This window comes from Acipenser ruthenus, chromosome 36, assembly GCF_902713425.1.
Source record: "Acipenser ruthenus chromosome 36, fAciRut3.2 maternal haplotype, whole genome shotgun sequence".
NCBI lineage: Eukaryota > Metazoa > Chordata > Actinopteri > Acipenseriformes > Acipenseridae > Acipenser > Acipenser ruthenus.
Window position 1 is genome coordinate 2,805,360 of NC_081224.1, and position 18,043 is coordinate 2,823,402.

The window sequence follows — 18,043 nt, forward strand, 5'->3', positions numbered from 1 at the left end:
TAGGACAGCACTATAGTATTGGTTTATATATAAAAAGGAAACATTAATAATGAGAACAGTGTAGCCCCTGCTTGACGGTGCCGACTCTCTTCTTGTGTTCTCAGAGCCTGCGGTTGCCCCCCTCCCCCTTCACCTGTCCTGGGCCCCCCCTCAGGAGGTGCCAGTCTGGGACATTAGTAGCTGCAGCCTGCTGGACGGACGCATGGTCATCTCACGTGAGGATGAGGTACCCAGAGACTCACAGTAGGGCACAGCCAGGGCAACTGTAACCCACTGGTCACATCCATACCCTTGAATTACCTAACTGAACCATTTATACTTCTAGTCTGGATAATGTGTTATTCCTTGATTTGTAATCTCTAAAACCTGATGAGGAATGAACCACAAGGACTGGAGTTGTGCACCCCTGGCTATAGAGAATAACTACACAGATGTCTTGAAACTCACGCTAGCCCGGCATCCAGTCCTGGGTTTCAGAGCTACCCTTGCTTCAAATGATCAGGATCATGCTTTGATGAGAAGTGTGGTCAGTTTATTCAGAACAGATTTACTGGTTGTTCAAACTCCTGGCACCTACCTGGTCATGCCAATAACATACCTGAACAAGAGGAGTTCTGAAACCCAGCAAAACGTGAAATAAGCATTTGTGAGCTGGCAGCTGCAATGCTGTCCATTTCCACCGCTTAATCATCATTCCATAAGTCTTACTTGTACTTATAATGGTACCAATTATTATATAGCTTTGAAGGAAACATATAGCATTTCTATTTTATAACCTGATATGGTTCACTTGGTTTGCAAGCCGTGTTTTCAGTTAGCGTTGCACTTGCTTGGTCACCTGGAGGGTGAAATTGTCCCCGCCCCTTTACTGGCTTTGTTCCTGTCATCAGCCAACCAGCTGCTGCTTCCTATATTGACTGACATGCTTTCAGCCAGTAACATGGCCTAGAATACATTGCTGAAGTGACGTGACCAAGAAAGTGCAAGTGTACCATATATCCTGAGAATATGGCACGTAAACTGAGAACATTCTTTAACCTCAAGTAGTACCATATAGATATCATGTTTGAAAATAATTTTGCTATAATATGTGTTGCCTTCGAAACTGGACATTCAAGGCTTACTGTATGTAGCTGATGAAAGTGCAAAACAAGTAAGGTTTTTGGATTTTTTTCTTTGTTACGAACCTAACTGACCCCTCTCCTCTCCCTCTTCATAGCCAGTCTATCGAATCCGGAACAGAGTGAGCAGCTGCCTGTCTCATTTAAACCTGGCTGGGAGTCGCTGCAATCTGGGTGAGTTCTCACACTCACAGGCCTCGGGGCTTTGTTCTGTATAACTGTGGGAATCAAATAGACACAGATGAAGGCCCTTAGCCAAAATATTTGTATACTTCCCTTATAAAAGTTAAAAAGCATAGCAAAGTGAAATCATGGCAAATCATAAGCATGCACTCTAAAGCATAGTTAGGTATTGTGAAGGCCAGAGAGAGATATTGTAAAGCATATTAAAAAAAAAACATGAATGGTAAACTATGGTGAATGCATAGGACAAACATGGGAAAGGGAAGTACAAATATGTACCATGGTATAAATTTGTGCAGGAGATTCCATTCTCCTGGGCAGGGAAGGAAGAGTTCAGTCTCCATGCCTCAAGCCTGCCCTGGACTGCAGGGAGCACCCTCTCTCTTAGGGGATGCTGGAGGGAGCAGTCCAGTCAGTTCAGCCTATCTTAAAAAATCAGATTCAGGCCTTGTCAGTACTTGGAATCCTGCCACATCCCAGACCTCAGAAAGGCAGGCTCTTCTGTATCCTTGACTTGCAAAACCGACAAAAATTGAAAAATTGAAAAATGTGACATGTGCAGTTTATCAATCAAATATTGTTCCATGCAAAAATGTGGTTTACGCGTTTGTTTGTTTTTTACAACATCTATAGCATGTTTTTTTTTTTTGCAAGAGCAATCAAATCATGACCACTAGATCGTTAGCAGCAGAGAGTCCCCTTGTGTTTATGTAAGAGATACCACACAGAGCACCCTAGTGGTGCAGCTCACATCTACTAGAGACAGTGTTGCAGGAGGGGCAGCTTATTGGTTACACGCTGCTGTCCCTGAGGTACTGAGGGTTCAGACATGATTCTGAGAGCTTTACGGGGACCACATGGGAACTTTTTTTTTTTTTAAGTCCCAAGGAGGTGATGACGGAAACAGATAAGAATATACAAAGTGAATCTAAACCAGAATGAAACGGAAGTCTGTGCTGCATACGAGGGATACAGAGATGCTGATACATGTATTCCTAACCGTTTTGATTATTGCAATTCCTTGTTTGTTGGTAAACCTGTAACAAAACTCAGAAGGCTTCAACTTGTTCACAACGCAGCTGCCAGACTGCTTTCTCACATTCGTCTTTCTCAGCATATCACTCCAGTGGTCAGGTCTTTACATTGGTCATCAGTGAGCTACCGAATTAATTTTAAAGTTGCTGTAATAACTTCATGGGTTAGGACCATCCTGTCTGCAAGAACTAACTCTGTATATTCTTTAAGATAAGAAAATGCAGAACTCTTGGCTGTTCCAAAAAAACATTTTAAATCATGTGGAGCCAGAGCTTTTTGCTGTTGTGCTCCTCGCTTGTGGAACTCTATTCCGGTTGACATTAGGCAGGATGATACGATGGATTCTTCCAAGTCTAAATTGGAAACATACTATTTTGAATGTGCTTTTATATGATTGGTTGTAACTGGAGAGTATTGTACATATGAGCTCTCTTGTTTTGTTTTTAACTTTGTACAGCGCTCTGGGATGCCATGGTGTGAAGGGAGGGCGCTGTATAAAAATACATTTGTATTGTATTGTATTGCAAACCAGAATGCATCAGTTAAGATAGCTGCGATATTTCATACCAGTACAAGTTGGCTTTTAAAGCCCACGACTGCCTGCCTGCGTGTATCTCTGCCCAGGATTGAGCTGCAGAATCGCACATCCACCAACATCAGAGGTCATTTCCAGTCATTTGAAGAAAGGTCTAACTGCCAGCAAACTCCCTTTCTAGATAATACAGGAAATGTTGACGACAGGCAGATTAGCTGATGCAAGTTTTAAATACTTCCTCCGATGCTGAGATAATGTGTGTGTGTGTGTGGGGGGGGGGTGTTGCAGGGTTGTAATGAGCACAGAGGTTTTTTGAAGATTTTGGCATCTTGTGTTGAAGTGTCCTTCTGAGTGCTCGGCTCAGGACAGAGAAAGAACAGAGAGACAGACAGACAGACAGAGAGACAGACAGACGGACAGACAGAGAGACAGACAGAGAAACAGCACTCTGGTACGGCATACTGCCTGGGTCGTGGCATGTCGTTTGCAGCTATGCACAGAGAGGCTGGGGAGTGCTGAGCAGGATACAAGAAGCAACACCTCAGTTTTCATCAACCCGAGTCCAGAGCCATGGGGCTGAAGAAGTGGCTAGTTTGCGGAGCCCCACCAGGTAAGATCGTGGGTTAATGACACTTGGGACACTGAGTTTTCTTCATGCAAGCAGTGTAGTTGGAGTTTCTAATTTCTTGGTCTTGAGAGTGCGGATTTAAATACTGCAATCTCCAGTTTACTCTTTGAGGGTTTGCGCTCCTTCACTCTGGAACTCATTTCCAGTTTTTATCCAGAATCCGGAGTCTGTCAGTATTTTTAAATCGAAGCTCAACTTCAAATGGGACTTAGTAAAATGGTCAATAATGGGGTGGTCCTACCAAAGAGAAATCGTCAGACTGAAAGGGACTGACAGACAGAGAGAAAGAGACACACACAAAGAGAGGGGTATTCATCATGAGCTGCTCTTTGAATGTCACTGGTACTTTTTTAAATCCTGAACTATATTTAATAAAATTGTTTTTAAAATATTTTTTAGAACGTCTTGTAGCTAAATTCAGTTGGTGACGCTGTCCTTTTGAAACCTTGGAGGTGAGAGATCGAAGTCTGTGGTCATGCTGTGTGGTTTTGCCGAGTGTGAATGACAACATTGTGAAAACAACGTCGCGAATAACGTTGTGTTTATCTGCTCAGTAGAGCTGTCAGTATTCCAGTCGTTATTATGTATTTTGTCACTTCAAAGAAAGATGTGGATTGTTTTCAGTTGTATATTTGGGAGCAGTTCAGTCTCGGTGCGTCAAGCCTGCCCCTGGACTGGAGGAAGCACCCTTTCTCTTTGGGGGGAGGGAGGGAGCAGTTCAGTCTCGGTGCGTCAAGCCTGCCCTGGACTGGAGGGAGCACCCTTTCTCTTAGGGGGGTGAGGGAGGGAGGGAGCAGTTCAGTCTCTGTGCCTCAAGCCTGCCCTGGATTGGAGGGAGCACCCTTTCTCTTTGGGGTGAGGGAGGGAGCAGTTCAGTCTCCATGCGTCAAGCCTGCCCTGGACTGGAGGGAGCACCCTTTCTCTTTGGGGGAGGGAGGGAGCAGTTCAGTCTCCGTGCGTCAAGCCTGCCCTGGACTGGAGGGAGCACCCTTTCTCTTATGGAGTGAGGGATGGAGCATGCCTCTGTCTATCCAATACAAGCCAAGGATCAAGCCTTCTCAGTCATACATGCATTGTGATCCAGCCAGATCACAGAAAGGCAGGTTGTTCCTTATCCTTATCCTTGACTGCAGAAATGATTGCTCCTTCATGAGGAGCCCTCTCAAAAGTGAAAGAGATTTCCACCCCCAGAATAGGAATCAGAGACAGGGGAATCACACACCTCTCTGGGCTTTACAATGCTTGCCTGTGCTGTCCCATGCTTTCACTGTGCTTTATTACACTTTGCTATGCTTTTACTATGGGAAGCTTTTATAATGGCAAGCAGATTGGTTACTGAAGACAGGGGGGTTGTCTACAGAGGTTCCCCACCTGCTCCAGAGCCCCCCAAAAATCACCCAAACAAAGCTGCTGCATCTCCCCATTCCCACACTCCAAAACCATTACACTGTCTACAACTAAAGGAGTGTTTCCACAGTAAAGGAAGTTGGATCCAAGTTGGGTTCTGGTTGAACCAGTTTATTGGAAGCTCTGTTTTCAAGGTCAAATGAATTGGATCAAAGCTGGATTATCTGAAGAGCAACGCACTGGATATATTAAAATGGTGCTGGCTATGTCAAAAACAAGCTGAGTGTGTCACTGCTAGCCTGTCAGCCAATCAGAGGGCATGTGGATGTGATGTTTCTTCAAAGAAACTGGACGAGTTTGAGCATGTTCAGAATAAATTAGACCATCTCAACAAAAAGCTGTATCCTTTCATACAGCATCCCAGACACATTGAAACTCATGATGGGTTAACAGCAATATACCAGCACTTGAAAATATAAGTCTGATTAATGAGTATGATCGCCATGGCTTTAATTTTGCCAGCCTCAATAAATCATTAATTAATTGATTAATCATTCTGGTGCCCTATTCTAGACTGAAACGACATCTAATGAAAAAAAAGGCTTGCTAGCTTGGATGTCCTTTCCCTTCTAAAAGTCTCCCATAGTCAAAGCATAGCAAAGTGCAATAAAGCCCGGTGAAATCACAGTAAAGCACAGGTAAGCATTGTACTGGGGTAAGCTTATAAAAGGGTATGCACCGTTGTATTAGTGCAGTAGACAGACAAACGTTTCTCTGTGCAAAAAGGCAAAGATGAAACCCACATCCTGCCGCTCTGAAACTCACGCTTCCTCCTGAAGTAACTGGATGAGAGGCTGGCTGTTAGAAACCCCATCATACAGTGATCAGATACCCAGCTTCCTGTAGGTGTGGGGAGCAGCCCAAATAACAAGCTCTCAGACCTGACGAATAGGGAGAACCACATGGAAGTTTACCCTTGTAGAAGTGTCTCTAATCACTGTGTCTTTACATAGTAGTTACTTAGTAAATGCATGTGTCCTTACACATCATTACAATGTTATTATGCATAGTTACAATGCACTTAATGTGAAAATCTTTTTTGCACAATGTGTGGTGACAATTGTATCAGAAAAGGGTTAGGGTTAGTGGGGTTAGAGTTGTATATTGCTTCCCTATGCTTTACCATGCTTATACTATGCTTTATTACACTTTTCAATCCTTTTACTATTGTACATTTTTATAATGGTAATCGTGGTTTTTACAATAATCTACCATACTTATCTGTGGTCCCCCATGCTACACTGTGCCTTATAAATATTTGCTTTGGCTCTGATTCATTCCACTCTGCTGTGCTTTTGCTATGAGCACTCAAGTCTGTGTCAAGGCTATTGGCTTTTGTAGCGTGTGTCTGGTTTCAGTATCTTTTTAATCTGGACATTTTCTATTGATCGAGTAATCATCCGATCTGCAGTCGATTAATTGATCAATCACTCCTGATTGCTAGTGATATGACCTTGTATTGAAAGACAATTACAAGAAATACAAAGTATTAACATCATGATATTTACTGCAAACGTTTCATAATACCAGCTCATGTTTAAACATATTTACTTACATGTAATGTTGCAACTTGCAGTCTTCATTGTGAAATATTGGGTACACCTTTCAGTTGCTCTTTTGCCATTCTGTATTATATTACCCTCTGGCATTTTTCAAGATTTGTTTTTTTCACGCACTGTTTTTTGATACTGCAGCCAGGTAGACAAGATTAATCTATCAATTATTTTTAAATCGAATAAAGCCCACAGGCGTGATTAATCAGTTATTCATGAATTGATTAAAACCCCTAACTTATCGCAGTGTGCACATGTATTAGAACTCCCCATTGCTCGTGTTGTTTTGATTTCTTGTGCATACGAAACAGGCAAATTAGTGATTGTCTAATTTAATTGCTAACTTTAATTGGCCACACATGCAATTAATTAAAAATAAGAGAAAATTAAACACATAACCACAAATGGTAAAATGCATGAGGCTTTTTAGAAGTTGTTTAAGATGCCTAATTAAAGCACAGAGTGGTCTAACATTTTCACACATGAGTGTCTATTGATTCTATATCTGATTTGCTGATTGAAAATGTAAATTCTCAGACCCAGAGGTTTTCGTGCAGGTAGGTATATAAATGATCAATCTTACGGGCCTCCCGAGTGGCGCATCCAGTAAAAGTGCGCTCTATAGCCTGGACATCGCGAGTTCGAGTCCAGGCTATTCCACAGCCGACCGTGGACGGGAGCTCCCAGGGGGAGGCGCCCAATTGGCCGAGCGTCGCCCCGGGGGAGGAAGGGTTAGGTCGGCCAGGGTGTCCTCGGCTCACCGCGCACCAGCGACCCCTGTAGTCTGGCCAGGCGCCTGCAGGCTTGCCTGTAAGCTGCCCAGAGCTGCGTTGTCCTCCGACGCTGTAGCTCTGAGGCGGCTGCACGGTGAGTCTGCAGCGTGTAAAGAAGCGCAGGGGTGGTAGGAGTGTCAGCGCAGGGGTGGTAGGGGTGAGCTGAGCCTAAAAATAATTGGGCATTTCAAATTGGGGAGAAAATAATAATAAAAAAACTAATTGGCAACGACTAAATTATTAAATAAATAAAAATAAAATAAATAAATGATCAATCTTGAGGTGTTCTAGTGCTGCTCTATATCTGTAACAGTGTGTTTGATGTGAATTAAAATGTTTACCACTAAAACGACTTTCTAGTTGCACCGATGTTGTTAAAGAATCAGTTTCAAAGTGATATTCTATTCTTATTAGTAAGTCTGCATACCTTAAAATGTCTTCAGTGTAACAAGACCACCAGCGATTAGTTCATACTGCTATTACTAAACACATTTGACCACATTAGACCAAACAAACCAGGGGTGGGGTGGGGTGGGAGCATTCCAATCTGACTGCAAGCTTGATGGGGCTCGCCTGAGCTTTTGCTCTGTCTGGTTTGCAGGATTACACTCAGCTGTGTCCAGTTAAGCTCACAAAATGTAAAACCTGGACTGGATTCAAACTGCTCAGCTGTCGGAGTCTCATTTTCCACCCCCCCCCCCCTTAGAAAAGTGTAGTTTAACCAGAGATACATAAATCTGAGCATGCAATTCTGTTATTGCCTGTTGGTAAAATGTAAAGAAGGGACAGTGCGTGATGCTGTAATTTATGGGTGAATCTCCGTTGCCATGAAAACAACGTTGACTGAGGTTTGACAGTTGTACTCACATGATCCCTTTGGTTGTGTGAAAGGGTTATCACGGTATTATACCAGCATAGATTGTGCAATTTCGTGCTGTGTGAATGGGTATTTTAAAGATTTTTTTTAAACGTCTCTGAGACGGCTCAGTAGCGGCATTTGTGTGTGAAAGTGGCTGAAAACAAGCACGCTGGTTCTGTAGTGCAGGTTACACCAAGCACGCTGGTTCTGTAGTGCAGGTTACAACAAGCACGCTGGTTCTGTAGTGCAGGTTACAACAAGCACGCTGGTTCTGTAGTGCAGGTTACAACAAGCACGCTGGTTCTGTAGTGCAGGTTACAACAAGCACACTGGTTCTGTAGTGCAGGTTACAACAAGCACGCTGGTTCTGTAGTGCAGGTTACAACAAGCATGCTGGTTCTGTAGTGCAGGTTACAACAAGCACGCTGGTTCTGTAGTGCAGGTTACACCAAGCACGCTGGTTCTGTAGTGCAGGTTACACCAAGCACGCTGGTTCTGTAGTGCAGGTTACACCAAGCACGCTGGTTCTGTAGTGCAGGTTACAACAAGCACGCTGGTTCTGTAGTGCAGGTTACAACAAGCACGCTGGTTCTGTAGTTCTGTTTCCCGGGTGCGTGGGAGTGCCTGTGAAAGCTTGGCTCGCTGGCCCCTGTTCGGGCTCCCCTGCTCCTCAGGATCGTCGGCAGCGTCTGCAGCAGACAGACTGGTTTATTCAGCTGAGTGGAGGCAGCAGAGCTGCAGGAAATGTGTTGTTCACCGCTGTGCTTCCTGATGCCTGAGATAAAGCTCCAGGGCTTGAGGTTATCACACACAACAACAACAGCAACAGCAAAGCATCGAGACAGATTTCAGATTTCTTCCCCTTACAGTCACGTCTCCACCAGGAACATGGCATCACTTCACTTTACATTGTGTCTCTAATTACTGTGTATTTACATAGTAGTTACTTAGTAAATACATGTGTACTTACACATAATTACAATGTTATTAAGCATAGTTACAATGTACTTATGTGTAAATCTTTTTGCATGATATAACCCTAACCCTACCTCAACCCTTTTCTGATGCAATTGTGTACTTACATACATCGTGTACACAGATTTACACATTGAGTAGTACTGAGTAACTACTATGTAAATACACAGTAATTAGAGACACAATGTAGTATATTTTTTTTGATCAATCAATTCTATATAAGACGTGCAAGAAGTACCTGACAAGCACATCTCTCCTTTATTGCTGCAAACCTAACCTGACCCAAGAGATTTACAATTCAAGACCAGCAGACCACAGCTGCATGCTTTCACTGTTCTCAAGATATTTTGACAATCTGTTCCCAGTTTCTTGGTGCTATGATAGTATTATTATTATTATTATTATTATTATTATTATTATTATTATTATTATTTATTTCTTAGCAGACGCCCTTATCCAGGGCGACTTACAATTGTTAAAAGATATCACATTATTTTTACGTACAATTACCCATTTATACAGTTGGGTTTTTACTGGAGCAATCTAGGTAAAGTACCTTGCTCAAGGGTACAGCAGCAGTGTCCCCCACCTGGGATTGAACCCACGACCCTCCGGTCAAGAGTCCAGAGCCCTAACCACTACTCCACACTGCTGCCTTGGCAATTGGTAAGAGCCTTGACATGAGTGATGTAATATGTACAAGATGATTCATAGTTGTGTCAGTATTTGAAGCCGTTTCCAGTTCAAGGATGTATGCAGTTGCTGGGAATTACAGAATGTGGATAAAAGCTACTGGTTTCTATTTAAAAAGGTGCACAGGTTTACACTGGGCCGGTCACAAGGAACAATCCAAACAGACTTTGTTTGAAAGTTTGAAAAAGTTTAAACCTCTTTTTTTGTTTCCAGAGGGTCCCACAGAAAATGCATCACCTTTGGGTCAGAAGCCAAAGGGCCAGTCTGAGGGAGGGGTCAAGGTAAGCCACTATTTCCTGATAAAACTTATTTTCAAAACTTGATACTTCCTGTTGAGATATTATTTAATAATGTTCTAAACACCATGTATATATGAAAACTTGAGAGGGCAAAACACATTCTCTTAGAGTTTAGGTTGAAGTACAAAATCTGATTTATTTAATGCAGTCAAATTTTTTTTGTACTATCCCTCCTAGTTTAGAAAAGTTTTACGGATGCTAAACTTCATTTAATCCCTCTTTACAGACTTAATAAACAAAACTCTTTAAATTGCAATTTAAATTAGCGTCCGAATTTAAACTTTAAAACACTTCCAAATAATAAATAAAAAAAACAACTATAATTGAATTTTAAAATGCAAAAACACCAGTTACCTTTATCGCTGTTGTTGTCTTGGTACTTCTCAGAAGTCGCTACAAGGACACACGCTACAGGGGTGTAGAGAAGAACATGTATTGGTAATCATAAGAAAGAAAACGTGTTTGCTGGAGGCGACTTTGGCATAAGTAAAGTTTCTAAGACAACTTAGGTTAAAAATGATTGAAGTGATAAAGAATATGCAACAATGTATGGGACGGGAAATATGATAAACAATTAACCACAGTGACCTTGTAAAAGAGAGTAGTTAGTGGTTGGTTGCACTTCAATGGAGCAACAGCTGAATAACACATTTCTATTATAATTAGTAAGATAATAGAAACAAACTGTAGTCATGTATGCTCTGAGCTACTAGAGTAGAAATAGCAGGCGTAGAGGAGACGCAGGCAGAGAAGCTCCCAATACCTCCAGAGACCTCGGGACCATCTGTGTAGCGTCTGAGGCTGTCTCTCCAGAGGTTCATGTAACTGGATCAATTGTCTATGTTTGTTAATTCTAGCGGCACGTATTGGATCTAAACAATAACGTTCAAGGTGGAATGGAATGTGGGTATTTTAAACGTGGTCTGGGTCCTTATATCGTAACAGAGTTAATTCCATCTTTACCTTGATTCCTAAACCTTACAGGGGCACCGTAATTCAAATTCAGTTGTCAGGTTTATTTTGCTAGTTTTGTGATTTAAAGGCAGGTTGTCTTCTTTTCCGGTTTAGGGGATGATTATCAGGAGGTTCAAGCAGGGTCCTCTTGCCAGGAGCAGCAGTCAACTGAACGACGTCAATGGCTCCTTAGACAGCGTGAGGTGAGAGCCCTCCTTGTCTGTCACGTCATGTATAAAACAATATACTACATTGCTATTACCTCACACTCCCAACCCCCCCCCCACCTCCCCCGTGTCATTTCACTTCTCCTGCAATACGAGCGCCTGAAAAAAAAATCCTAGAATTGAAGAAATGTCACCCTATCCAGGTGGAACTACATATAAACATGCAAAGTTTGTGGGGAAGCAATTGTTAGCTGCACTGTACCAATGCATAGCTTCCTGGTAGTAAATTGTTTTAATTTTGAGCACCTGAAGAAACATCTCACGACTCTGAGAAGCGCTGAAAGGTTTTTGTTTTTCGTTCCTTTTTTACCGTCCAATCACAGGCCGGCGAGTGTCCTCGGTTCGCGGGAGTCCCTGACGATGCCCGTTAGCATGGCGGAAAGCCTCGATCTGAGCAACGACAAAAACATCGTCATTCGCCCGCTCCACAGCAGCATCCTGGGGGAGAAGTACTGCTTCGAGGTAATCGTGCGCCCAGCCAGCTGCACACGCGCATGGGGATCTCCTTTGTTTAAATATTTATTTGATTTAACCTTTATTTAACCAGGAAAGGCCAGTTGAAATTAAAACATCTTTTTAAGGGAGACCTGGTCAAGAAGGTGGCATATAATACAAAAAGCACACACATTTGAATGAGCAGAACCAATACAAACAAGTTAATTAAATTACAAGAGCGCCGGGAAAACAACAACACATCACTTTTTTGTTTGAACTCCTTTAAAGGTATCAAGACAGTAAGTTTATTTCAAGACCATGGAGCTAGAAAAACAAATGGATTATTTCCAAATTCCGTATGAACCCTAGGAACTGAAAAAATGTAGAACAGTCTGAGATCTAAGATTCTTTACAACTCCTGCTGGGGATCCACTAATAAACCATCTGTCTTAATTCCCAACTACTGCTGGTCACCAGATTACCGGCACTCAAACTCGTCTCGCTCCCAGTATTAAACTGGGGCTGCAGCCGGTTCCATCAGCAGTCAAGGATCTACAAGCCCATCTGCTACTGGACATCACACAAAAAGTCAAAAGTCACCTGTGTGTCCCGTGTTTTGTATAACTGCAACTTAGAAATGAATTCATCATCCTCCAGTGTTTCCCTGACAGGTTTCAAAGCCTTCATGTTCAGCATATCTTTTTTTTCTGCAGTCAGATTCAAACCCTGCCTCTCTCTTGCATTCTTCTCATTGGACGCTCATTAGGTAACTTCCACCAGCAGTGTGGAGAGATCGAGTTCTGCCAGCCCGCACCTGGGGTCGACTGTCCCAGCTGAAATAAAAAAAGAAAATAATGTATGAAGGGAGGCCAGTCAGCCCATCAGTACCCGTCTGGTTCCTAGTAGCTGCTTCATCTAAAAACTGTTTCACTTCATTTCCAACGGTGTCCTCTGGTCCTGGTTTCTGTGCTGTGCTTACAGCATTGGTTAACATCAGGGTTGGGGCCAAGTCCTGTTTTTCAATCAATTTCCAATTCCAATTCCAATTCCAGTTCCTAATTCCTAATTCCTAATTCCTAATTCCAATTCCAATTCCCAATTCCAATTCCAATTCCAATTCCCTTATAATCACCTCCAACACATCATTCATCAAAATTGCAATTAACAGTACTTTGTTGAAATGAGCTTCTCGCAGTGGCAACAAATTTCTAAATTGAAGTCGCTGTTCGTCAGTTCAAATTGACTTCAAATGAAAGCAGTTGAACAATCAAACAATTATTATGTCTCTAAAATTTTTGGAACTTTTGGAAACTGGGAATTTATTTTAAAAAGGAATTGGAAATGGAATTGGAATTGAAAAACAGGAATTGACCCAGACCCTGAGTAGAGTTAACTTAGTCTACACCAAATGAGCGAGTCTGATTTCAAAGCGCTCTGAAGTCAGTACCGGTGGCTGATGGAAAAATGGCAGATGATGCCCGCAGCCCTGGTCCTGCCCTAGTTGACTGTGGCTCTTGTGCCCCCAGGTGATCAACGCGGAGGGGAGCCGATGTTTCGGGTGCACATCTGCAGCGGAGCGAGACCGCTGGATTGAGAACCTGCGGAGAGCAGCTCAGCCCAACAAGGTAACAAGCACGTCAGTGAATCAGGAACGAAAATGAAATAGGAAAACAATTATATTAATTATATTATCTGCAAGTCATCTGACTGTATCCAGCGTTGTACTGCATGTTGGATCGCTTGCCTTTGGTAAACCTTTTGTATCCCCCTGTAGGATAACTGCGAGCGCACGGAGAATATGCTGAGCTTCTGGGTGAATGACGCCAAGGACCTGGCACCCAAGAAGAGGTACTTCTGGGAGCTGCACCTGGACGGGAGCCTGTACGCCAGGACCACCAGCAAGACCAACACCACGGGCACCCTCTTCTGGGGGGAACTGTTTGAGCTGGACAACCTGCCCCCTGTTTCCCAGCTCACCCTGCACCTCTTCCGGGACGAGGAGAGCAAGAAGAAGTCCAAGGAGGACAACTCTCCTCTGGGGAGTGTCTCCATCTCGCTCCCCGAGCTCACCGGGAGGCAGTTCGTGGAGCGCTGGTACCCCGTCGCCGGGCACTCTGGCAAGGAGAGGAACAGGGAGGGAGGGGCGGTGGTGGCGTCTATCAGGATCAAGGCCCGCTACCAGAACGTCAAGGTCCTGCCCATCGAGCAGTACAAGGAATTCGCAGAGTACATCACCTTCAACTACATGGAGCTCTGCACGGGGCTGGAGCCAGTCATCTCGGTCAAGGAGAAGGAAGAGCTGGCCTGTGCTCTGGTGCATGTGCTGCAGAGCATTGGCAAAGCCAAGGTACGACTAGAGCTCTGTAACACCCAATCACCGGGGTCTATCATTATTATTATTATTATTATTATTATTATTATTATTATTATTATTATTATTTATTTCTTAGTAGATGCCCTTATCCAGGACGACTTACAATTGTTACAAGATATCACATTATTTTTACATACAATTACCCATTTATACAGTTGGGTTTTTACTGGAGCAATCTAGGTAAAGTACCTTGCTCAAGGGTACAGCAGCAGTGTCCCCCAGCTGGGATTGAACCCACGACCCTCTGGTCAAGAGTCCAGAGCCCTAACCACTACTCTACTACACTACCTTCAGGTACACAAGGGATTGAGCGCTTGTTCAGAATCTTTTTCTTAAAATGCATTTGAAAGTGACTCAAGTATCACGAGGAGGAAACTGACCACTTGGATGACCAGATCCAACCTGTCAGTACATTGCAAACTCTGTTTCGTGCCCCTCATTGATAAAAATAAGAAAGTTTGCATTTTTATTTGTGGGGCACATACCTCCCTTGCACCTTAAAGGGTTAAAAGCCGTTTGGAAGAGATTTTTCCTCTCATCCGGACTTTATTACCGTCGTACTGATGACAAGGAAAAATCAGCATGGCCTCGGCCCTAGTTCACCCTCTTCCCTGTTCCCCCCCCCAGGATTTCCTGAAGGACCTGGGCATCGCGGAGGTGGATCGATTCGGTGAGAAGGAGTCCCTGATCTTCAGAGAGAACACGCTGGTCACCAAGGCCATCGACGAGTACATGAAGCTGGTGGGGCAGAAGTACCTGATCGACACGCTCGGTAAACACGCTGTCCGGGTACAACACCAAAGGACTGGTTTTCTGAAGAGTATACCTAAAGGCAACAGAGCTTTGTAAATTGAGAATACATTTCTAAACCTGCTTTCTTAAACATCTGAAAACGGTTCAGTGAACTCCAAACTTTTTTTTTTAATTTCATGAATCAAAATGGGCTTTAAAGAAATAACTATGCTTAGAGTTTTGCAAATCGGGCCCTGATTCTATGTCTGGGATTGTGTCAAAGTGTGTCTGTCTGTTTGTTTGGTGTGAGTGCATGCAGGTGTCTGTCAGCATCTCTGCCTGTCTGTCTTTGTGTGTGTGTGTGTGTGTGTGGCTGGTTCTGCTTGTCTGTATTTGTATGTCTGTATGAATTCTGCGTGCGTGTTTGTCTGTCAGCCTCTCTGCCTGTCTGTATGTGTGTGTGTGTCTGCTTTTGGTTCTGCCTTGGTGTGTGTGAGTCTCTGCCTGTCTTGGTGTGTGTGTGTGTGTGAGTCTCTGCCTGTCTTGGTGTGTGTGTGTGTGAGTCTCAGTCTGTCTTGATGTGTCTGTGTGTGTGTGTGTGTTTCTGGTCTTGTCCTGTGTGTGTTTACACGGGTGTCTGTCAGCCTCTGTTCCTGTCTCTGTGTGTGCATGTGAAGGGGTGTGGATGTGTAATGAAGTACTGGACTGTACCATCTCCTCTCCCTGCACAGGGGACTTCATCACCGGGCTGTACCAGTCGTCGGTGAGCTGTGAGGTGGACCCACAGAAGTGCTCCCCGAGCGAGCTGCAGGAACAGCAGCAGCACCTGCGTAGCGGCTGTGAGGAGGCTTTCCAGAGGATTACAGAGGCCTACAGGTGAGGACAGACCAAGGGGCTGTAAGCTGTATGAGTTAACCCTGTAGTGCCCATTTCTGTATCACATCTGATACGATGCTTAGCCACCCCTCTATATTATTATTTTTTAAATCCAGCCTCACAAGCCCAAATTTTTCATATGCAGAACATTTTGTGTTGCCGGGCAGATGAAAAAAAAATGTTTTGAACAAGAAACGGAATCTAATTACATAAATAAAGTCGCTGTTGTCATTTCAAAAATGTGTGGGCATTACAGGGTTATGGTTAACATGGAATTAACTACTTTGTTACGCTATAAGGGTGAGACCATGTTTTAAATTTGAACAATGTTTACCATTTATTATCCAGATACCCACATTACATTCTGCATTGAATGTTATTGTTTAGCTGCAATATGTGCCACTAGTAATAACAGGGATAGACAATTGATGGGATTACCTCTCCCCTGGAGAGAGACCTCAGACTGATTCACCGATGGTCCACGATGATCCTGGAGGTATTAGAGGTTTCTCTGTCTGTGTCGCCTCCATGCCTGCTATTTATACTATAGTAGGCTCAGAACATACATGACTACAGTCTGTTTTTGTCATCTTATTAATTATCAATAGTATTTCGCCCCTTAGCTGTTGCTCCATTCAAGTGCAACCAACCCCTAACTACTCTCTTTTACAAGGTCACTGTGGATAATTGTTTACCATATGTTCCTTCCCCATACATTTCTGCACATGCTTTATCTCTCCAATCATTTGAAGCCTAAGTTACCTTAGCAACTCTCCTTGTGCCAGTCACCTCCAGCAAACTAGTTTAGCATTACCAACACATTTCACTCTCATATGCTACAGGCCAGAGGGCGTGGGGGGGGTAGGAGGATTTGGTGTCAGGGTAGCGTAACTGAAATCTGAAATCTGCTGTTTCAATTGAGAGCGGTTTCATGATCCGTAGCTCTCTCTCTCTCTCTCTGTCTGTCTGTCTCTCTCTCTCTCTCTCTCTCTCGCGCTCTCTCTCTCTCTCTCTCTGTCTCTCTCTCCCCCCACCCCCCCAGCTCATTCCCAGGGGAGCTGAACGAGATCTTCTCGTGCTGGCAGGAGGAATGCTCAATCCGGGAGAAACGGGACATCGGCACGCGGCTCATCTGCGCCTCGCTCTTCCTGCGCTTCCTGTGTCCCGCCATCATGAGCCCCAGCCTCTTCGGCCTGACGCAGCAGTACCCCCCCGACGGGACGGCCCGGACCCTCACCCTCACCGCCAAGGTCATCCAGAACCTGGCCAACTTCACCCCGTGAGTCACCCTGCACCCACCCCATTGAAACGTGTAGCAGCAGATACACCTAGAATCAGAGTGCAAATCTGCACCAAGAACGGCAACGACAAGGCATTCAAAACCTTTCAACTACTGCATGTATAAACTATATAAACTGAGTTAATAGTTTTAATGGCTTATAATATGTTTCTAAGTGTTTGGTGGCTCCCTCTAATCAAGTCGAGAGCGTGCTTTCATAGAGGATACAGCATAAGAACATAAGAAGAGCTTGGGAATGAGAAGAGGCTGAACAGCCCATCAAGGCTCGTCTCTCCTAACACACCGTTAGCCCCTATCAGGGGATCAAATTTATTAGGATAGAATCTAGATGTTTTCGAATGTTCCCAGTGTTTTTAGATCCTACTACATCACCTGGTATTCCATGCATTTATAACATGGCCATTCATGAAGTATTGTAATTATTTCAGTACAGACTGAACACAGTCCGGATTATTATATTATTGTCATTATTATCATTTATGGAACAATTCTATAGAATCAGAATATGCATAGTGGTGTCAGTCAAACACCCCACCCCCTCCCCCTGATGAAAACAACAAAATACTATTGAATGCAACAGAAGACAGTGCAAGTATAATGTGCACGTGTGCTTTTAAAGTCATTCTAGGTCATATTATATATAGTTCTCAAAGATTATTCTTTACAATGCTCGCCTTTGCTTTCCCATGCTTTCACTGTGCTTTATTAAACTCTGCTGTGCTTTTACTATGGAATACTTGTATAAGGGCACGTCCATAGTTCTCAAAAAGTGCAGTTTTGAAAGAAACACACGTATCTGGTACTACACCAGGTTAAAGAATCTGTTTGCAAGCCATGCTTTCAATGCACTTTCCTGGTCATTGCACTTCAAGGATTTGATCGGGATCTAAAGAGTTTCTTCCTGCTGTAATTTTTGGGAGCTGACGGGAACGTTCTCATGTCAGCATCAGCTGCCTTCGGAAACCTAAGCGAATCTCTTATCAGATTCAAAGTGAAACAGAACTGTAACGCCTAGCCTATAGCTTTTGACTTTTGTTAATTGTAAACGTGCACTTGCTTGGTTGTGGACGGTTTGCAACATCAC

At 43.6% G+C, this 18,043-nt stretch overlaps 1 protein-coding gene across 2 annotated transcripts in view; it reads left to right on the forward strand.

Annotated features, from left to right (window-relative positions):
* LOC117402058 (ras GTPase-activating protein nGAP) overlaps positions 1-18,043 on the forward strand; it is a 31,529-nt gene that overhangs the window by 4,790 nt on the left and 8,696 nt on the right. The window contains exons 2-11 of one of the 2 annotated variants that reach the window (XM_059008150.1): positions 105-226; positions 1,220-1,295; positions 9,976-10,043; positions 11,130-11,218; positions 11,566-11,704; positions 13,204-13,302; positions 13,452-14,024; positions 14,679-14,823; positions 15,515-15,659; positions 16,702-16,938. In XM_059008150.1, the coding sequence (XP_058864133.1) occupies positions 105-226; positions 1,220-1,295; positions 9,976-10,043; positions 11,130-11,218; positions 11,566-11,704; positions 13,204-13,302; positions 13,452-14,024; positions 14,679-14,823; positions 15,515-15,659; positions 16,702-16,938 (1,693 nt within the window). Of the gene's footprint in view, positions 1-104; positions 227-1,219; positions 1,296-3,068; positions 3,485-9,975; positions 10,044-11,129; positions 11,219-11,565; positions 11,705-13,203; positions 13,303-13,451; positions 14,025-14,678; positions 14,824-15,514; positions 15,660-16,701; positions 16,939-18,043 lie in introns of those variants that run through there. The other variant, XM_059008151.1, reaches the window with a different exon arrangement.